The sequence below is a fragment of the Netta rufina genome (assembly GCF_964035555.1).
Source record: "Netta rufina genome assembly, chromosome: 30".
In the NCBI taxonomy this organism is placed as follows: Eukaryota; Metazoa; Chordata; class Aves; order Anseriformes; family Anatidae; genus Netta; species Netta rufina.
Genome location: NC_140154.1, coordinates 2,120,201 through 2,127,138, shown reverse-complemented (window position 1 = coordinate 2,127,138; position 6,938 = coordinate 2,120,201). Strand labels below are relative to the sequence as shown.

Below are 6,938 nucleotides of genomic sequence, written 5' to 3'. Positions count from 1 at the left end.
TTAAAGCAAACGGCCCTGACCACTGGGCCTGAGAACCCTTTTTCCTACTTGAAGGTACTAACCAAAACGGCTGCTTTCACTGGATTTACGGACCCGCGCGCGCTGGGATGCAACCGGGGGCAGGCTGGGAGGTGCTTTGGAGGGGGCTGGTGCTTGGGGCCAGCTCTTGTCCTTCTCGGCCCCAAAAAGGCTCTCGTGCCCCTGGTACATGCTCCGTACAGCACTTGGCTCCAGCAATGGGGCTGGAGATGATGCTTCGCTGCAGGGCTGCTCACTGGCGTGATGGTTCCTGAGCCCTTGGTCCTTCCCCTGGAGCCTGTGCTCCCCTTCCCAGATCCCCAAGGCAGCAGGGCAGCGGCTTTCCCACTTCTTCCCAAACTCTTGGTGCCTGGGACCGCTCGGTAGGTGCTGCTGGAACCAGGCTGGGCTCTGCCCTGGGCTGGGACCGAGCGCATGCTCAGAGCGGCAAGCAGCAAGCTGGATTTTGGGCTGGATGCTGAGAAATGGTGGTTGTCAGGGAGGATCTGGTGCTGCTGCTGAGAGGGCTCCTGGCCCCAGCGCTGCCCAGCCTGGCCAGGGGACGTTGGGTGTGTGGATCCACGGGTCTCACTGGGGGCTTTCGTAGCATTACAGATTTGTGAGTCCTCCGAGACCCCTTTCAGAATCCTTTTAAAGGCATCCGGTCAGTTTTCCCCTTTAGTTTTTCTCCTCAACGTACATGGAAGGGAGTTTAGAAAGATTTGCTTCATTTCTTATCTGTCCTGCGTAAGGGAAGAGCTGGAGCCCTCGCTCCCCGCTGCAGCCAGCAGAGCCTCGCGGCCCCCCCGGGCTGTGCCATGCGGCCATCCCTCCGGGCACATTTTGGGGCCCTGCTGCTGCAGCACCTTGGCTGCTGCAACACCCTGCCATGGCTCCTCTGCCCTTGGCTCGTCTGGGGTGACCGCAGTGGCATGGGGAGGTCTTGGGCGAGCTGGGCTCGCTCAGCATCTCCCTGCCAGGCCGCGGCTGTGCCAAACAGGGGGAGCGGGCGCTCGGCGGTGCCGCTCCCCAGACGTCTCCAAAGCAATAGAGCCCTCGGCAGGGGCTGAAGTCTGCCTGCAGGGTGAGCAGGGCCGGGGCTGGGCGTGCGCTGTGGCACCGGTGCGACCGCGTGGTCTGGTCGGCCGGGGGCTGCCCCCCACGCACAGCCCCTGGCACTGGTTTTGGGGCTGCTTCGGAGACCTTCGTGGGGAGCTTGGAGTGTTCTTGGGGAAGGGGCCTGGCTGCTCCGCATGCCCAGGGGCACCTGCACTTTACAGATGCCCCGGAGCGAGATGAGCCTGGTGGGGGGCGCTCCCGTGTCCCCCGCTGGCTCCTGGCCGCGTCCCAGCACCGGCACCCTGCGCCTGGCTTGGGCTGCAGCGGGAAGAGGCAGCGCAGGGCGGGCAAAGTCTCTCCAGGCATGTTTGCGAGGTGGTTAGGGAACGCCGAGCTGTTTTAATTTGTGTCTTTCTGCACTGTTCACACCTACCTCTTGCAATAAGCGGGCTGGGGCGCACACCTGCAGAATCGCTTTCTTGCTCCGGGCCCCGCAGCCGAGAAGGCGCCGAGCGAGGGCGGGCGCTGCCCGCGTCCACGCCGGGCAAATCGCCTGCCCCAGCCCGGCGCTGCGTGCGCCTCGCTTGTAGCAGCTGCTCCATCTCCTCTGAAGGTACTTTTTACTTTAACTCCCCGGCCTTTTTTTTTTTCCCCTCCAGTGCACTGAAATGTGGAACCTGCTGAGCAAAAACCAGCATGCAGCCGTGCTGCTGTTCATCAGCAGCAGGGCCTCCGTTGGCAGTCATTCTTGCTGGGGACCCATAACGTGGATGCCTTTATAACTTGGGCAGGGAGGGAGAGGCGAGGCCGGCAGCTCGAGGTGCCGCTGCCCTCGCTGGAGGGACGCTCCCGGTGCCCTCCAGGGTCCAGGCTTCTCCCCTCCCTCTGTAGGTGCTTCTTCCTTCGACCACTGGTTTAAAGCACAAACGTGTTGCCTGGCGGGGCCGGGCGGGCGGTGGGACCGGCTCTGCTCCCAGATGTGGCCCCGCGCGCCCGCCCCACAGAGACCCGCCGCAAGTAGGGTAGAGTTTTGATGTGCAATTTAAAAAGAGACAAAAATAATAATAATAATAATTTTAAAAGTATGAAATCCCCCCGGGGCTGTCACGGCGGCCTCGAGGTGCCGGGTGCCTTGGTGGGCAAACTCTGAGCCATGTCCCCTCGAGCTTGCTGGCTGCTCGCCCTTGTCCTGAGAGCAGGCGCCCCAGAGAGCCCCGAAATCAGTCCTGAGAAATGAAGCACTTGTCTCTGGGCAGAGGAAATCAGAGCGAGCAAGCAAAATCCCTTCTACTCGTGCAAGGGAAACACGAAGCCGTTCAACCCCCCCCCCCTCCCTGCCCCGTGGTTCTAGGGATCATTAGAGGATAGGTGGGAGATCGAGGAAATCAGCCCAGCAAGCCATCCGTCCCCGCAGCGCAGACGCTATCCTGTCGGCCTCGTCCTTACCCACGCGTGAGCCTAGTGAGCGGTTACTTTTGTCTCGGATGTTCCATACTTGTATTTTCAGAAATCCTGCATCACCTTTGGGGAGGGAGGGAGGGGGGGGAAAAGAACTAAAAAGAAATAAAAAAAAAAAAAAAGGAAAAAAAATAAAAGAAAAAGAAAAAAGCATTCAGACTTGATCTATTTTATACAATGTAAGCTGCGACCAAGTCCTGTTATTCATATTGTGGCTTTGAATCAATTATGTTTATTAAAATGCTATTGCTTCTATTCCCCCGCTCCTGTCTTCCTTCCTCCGGTACGGGCTGGGTCAGGGAGCTCGGGGTGGGGGAACGCGCTCGGCCTTGGCACCACAGCCGGGGGCCGAGCACCTCGGGGCCACCCTGCGCTGGGCACCCCAATCCCCAGGAGGGGCTGTGGGGCAGGGCTGGGCCCCCCATCTCCTCCCAGTGGGTCCGAGGGGCTGGGGGCCGGCAGCACCGTGCCTGGAGACCCCCCAGGTCAGCTTCCAGGCATTTCGGCTTTGCAAACTTCCAGGCTGGGGGACGGGACCGTCGGTCTCACGTGGAGGGGAGAAAGTCCGGTCCTGGGGGTGCGTTTCAGGGTCCCGCCAGCTCGGCCGCGCTTCTCCAGTTGGCGGGGTGGGGGCGAGCGGGGCCAAACCCCCCCCGGTCAGGGCTGTAACCAGGCACTGACGTGGCCCTCGGCCAGGGCGATGCCCAGCATGATGCCGCTGCCCAGCAGGAACCCCGCGTTCTGCAGGACGAAGTGGCCCCAGGTGCCCTCGCTAGGACCCCGCAGCACCTCGGGGAGCTGGGGGCAGAGCAGGGGGCTCAGCGGGGCTGGGACATGGCCCGGCCCCGCTGCCCCCCTCCCCGGCTGCCCCCTCACCATGTCGGCCAGGGCCACGTAGAGGAAGGTGCCGGCGGTGACGGTGAGGATCCATGGGGTGAGGTGCGCTGCGCTCTGCCCCACGGCCGCCCCCGCCGCCGCCCCCAGGCAGGAGAGCAGGGCCGAGAGCAGGTTGAGGAGCAGGAGGGTGCGCGGTGCCATGCCCGCCCGCAGCAGCACCGCCAGGTCGCCTGCGGCACGAGGAGGGTGGGTGGCAGGGCTGGGGAGCCGGGGAGGGGGTGCTGGGGGCCGGGGGGCAGGCACTTACCCAGCTCGTGGGGCAGCTCGTGGCAGAGCACGGCCAGCGCCGTGCTGAGGCCGCTGGAGAGGCTGTGGGAGAAGGAAGCACCTGTGGGGAGAGAGCACGTCCCCATGTGTCCTATGTCCCTGTGCACTGCTTTCCCTGTGCACCCCATGTCCCCGTGCACCCTGTCACCGTGCATCCCTGTCCCTGTGTACCCCTGTCCCTGTGCAGCCCCATATCCCTGTGCACCTGTCCCCACGCATCCCTGTCCCCATGCATCCGTCCCCATGCACCCCATCCCCGTGCACCCTATGTCCTCCTTTTCCTGTGCACCCCTTTCCCCGTGCACCCAATGTCCCTATGCATCCCTGCCTCTCCTGTGCCAGTGTACCCCATGTCCCCATGCACCTTTGTTCCTGTACACTGCTTTTGTCTCTGTGCAACCCTTTCCCCATGCACCCCATGCCCCTGTGCACCTCTGTCTCCATGCACCCCATCTCCATGCACCCCTGTCCCTGTGCATCCCATGTCCCCGTGCACCCGTCCCCAAGCATCTGTCCCCATGCACCCCATGCCCCTGTGCACCTCTGTCCCCATGCACCCCATCTCCGTGCACCCCTGTCCCTGTGCACCCTATGTCCCCATCCCCATGCATCCCTGTCCCCATGCATCCGTTCCCATGCACCCCGTCCCTGTGCACCCCATGTCCCTGTGTACCCCCATCCCCGTGCACCCACGCCCTGGTGCTCCAGCAGCCCCGTGCTCTGTCCCCGTGCCGCTCACCGATGGCCAGCCCATCCGTCAGGTTGTGGATGCCGTCCCCCAGCACCACCATCCACACCAGGTCAGTGGCCCTGGGGCTGGGGGGCAGCGGGGGGCCGTGGGAGTGTCCGTGGGAGTGTCCGTGGGGGGGGGCGTGGGGTTTGGGCTCCAGCTCGGGGTCGGGGGCCGTCAGGCATCGCAGCTCAGCCCCTGTAGTGGGAGAAGCACAGGGTGGGTGCGGGGACCGGGTCCCTGGGTGCTGCAGAGGGTGAGGGGGGGTCCTTACCGCCGCGAGACGGGGCCAGGACCCCAGTGGCCACGTCGGGGGCCTCTCCGGGGGGGCGTTGCTGGGGGAAGAGCGGAGGTGTCGGGAGCGAAGCCGGGACGTGGCTGCAGCCCCGTGCCCTTCTCGGCCCCCGTGGCTCTCACCGTGGCCTCGCGGCCGCGCCGCAGCATCCCCAGGAGGAGCTCCACCACGAAGAGCAGGTAGATGCCCCCCAGCACCGCCAGCCCCTGCAGCACCGCCGCGGCCCACGGCTCCCCTGGCGTCTCCTGGTGCCGCCCCTGGGCCTGGACACGGGGGGGGACGGGGCTCAGGGTACCCGCACGCCCCGGCCTGCGGCCCCGTGCCACCCCGGGGGGGTACCTACGTGGGGCCAGAGGTGCAGCAGGGCGTCCCCGCAGAGCGTGCCCACGGCCAGCGCCACCAGGAAGGCCAGCAGCGAGCGGAAGAAGCCGCGGCTCAGCAGCGGGACGAAGCCGACGGCCAGGGCGGACGGCAGGCTGACGAAGGCGACGGCCAGGAGCCCCCAGCCCAGCGCTGCGGGAGGGGGGGGGGAGATGGGCACGGCCACGGCGTGGGCATGGGGACGTGGGGACGGGTGGATGCAGGGTGGGGGGGGACCCTGGGGGGTGCAGGGGTGGGGAGCCCAGGACTGGGAATGTGTAATGGGAAAATGGGGGGGGTGGGGGTAGGAGGGGGGGCGGCCGGGGGTGCAGGGAGGGGGGCTGCAGGGAATGGGGACGGGGATGGGGACCAGGGGATGGGGACCAGGGGATGGGGGGAGCAGAGGTCAGGGGGGGCCAGGGCTCCAGATGCAGGAGGGGGGAACCAGGGGATGGACAAAGCAGGGCTGGGGGGGGCCAGGGAGGGGTTGGGGTTACCTGGCCACAGGCCCCCCCCCGGGGCAGGCAGCGTCACCTCATCGTGGTGCTGGATGCAGACGCGGCTGTCGATCTGGTAGAGCAGGGCCGGGCAGAGCAGCGTGAACTGCTCGGGCGTCAGCTGGGACACCGAGGCCAGCCCAAAATTCACCAGCAGCTGGGTCATGTTGAGGCACTGTGGGGTGGGGGTGGGGGGGGTGCAGAACCCAGCGGTGAGCGGCTGGGGGGTTTGAGGGGGAAAGAAGCATCTCGGGGAGCAGCGGGGGCTCCCCGGGAGCAGCCCCCGGCCCCACTCACGTCATCGTGCGGGTGGTCGTAGCCGGAGTGGTCCAAGCCCAGCACCCTCCCCAGCAGGCTGAGGCCGGGCTGCTCCCACCGGGGTGGGACGGGGCCCCCGCCGCCCCCAGGGGCACCCCCAGGGCCGGGGGGCTCGGCGGCAGGCGGCGGCTCCGTGCGGGGGGGCTCGGGGCTGCAGGGAGCGGGCAGGGGGTGAGCCCCGGATCCGAAGAGGAGGGACGGGGTGGGGATGAAGGGGGCGAGGGGGTGTGGGGGGTACCTGGGCGGGCGCCCCCCGGTTGCGGCACCGCCGCCGCCGCCGCCGTGCTCCCAGGCGGGGTGTCGGTGGCGATGCTTCTCCTCCTGCACCTCCAGCAGGTCGAGGTGGCTGACGTGGCCGTGGCCCAGCTCCTCGTGCTGGATCTGCACCACCTGCACGCGGCCCAGCCCCAGGCTGCCCAGCAGCCGCGCCAGCCCCTTGAAGGGCAGCGTGCCGTTGGCGCCGTACTGCCTGAAGAGCTGCTGCAGGTAGTAGCCCGACTCCTGCGCCGTGTCCGTGTCCGTGTCCGGCAGCGCCGACGGCCAAGGCTCCCCCCGGCCCCCCCGCAGCGCCAGCAGCCACAGGCAGCCCACCAGCACCCGGCCGGGGCCCATTGGGGAGGGGGGGGGGGCAGGAGGCAGCGGGGCCGGATCCTGGGGGGTCCTGGGGAGTCCTGGGGGGGGGACAGGGCTGGAATCGGGGCTGGAATCGGGGCTGGAATCAGGGCGCTGCGCCACGGGGACGCAGTGCCCACGATGTTCTGTGGAGAGGTGCCCCCAAATCCCCCCCCCCAACAATGCTGCCACCAGCCCCAGGACAGGCAGCACCCAGCCCTGCGGCCCCAGCCCCCTGGGGGGCTCCCCCTGCGTTCTCAGGGCTCAGTTTCCCCCCTGGGGACCCCCCCCCAGACCCCACCTCCGCACCCTCTGCGCACCCGTGGGGGCAGCTGGGAAGCAACAGGAGGCAGCAGGGGCACGGCTCGGGGCCACGCGTCCCCACACGGGGCTCAGGGCCATGGGATGGGGGCATTTTGGGGGGGGC

At 67.1% G+C, this 6,938-nt stretch overlaps 1 protein-coding gene across 1 annotated transcript; it reads right to left on the bottom strand.

Annotated features, from left to right (window-relative positions):
• Nucleotides 1-3,014: 3,014 nt before the first annotated feature.
• SLC39A5 (solute carrier family 39 member 5) lies at nucleotides 3,015-6,511 on the bottom strand (the record flags this gene model as incomplete). The annotated part of the gene is made up of 10 exons (XM_084303665.1): nucleotides 3,015-3,333; nucleotides 3,412-3,602; nucleotides 3,680-3,760; nucleotides 4,439-4,627; nucleotides 4,704-4,764; nucleotides 4,847-4,987; nucleotides 5,068-5,237; nucleotides 5,582-5,756; nucleotides 5,879-5,984; nucleotides 6,138-6,511. The coding sequence occupies 10 exons, from the start codon at nucleotides 6,509-6,511 to the stop codon at nucleotides 3,193-3,195; spliced, it is 1,629 nt and encodes a 542-aa protein (XP_084159791.1). The 3' UTR covers nucleotides 3,015-3,192.
• Between the last annotated feature and the right edge of the window lie 427 nt (nucleotides 6,512-6,938).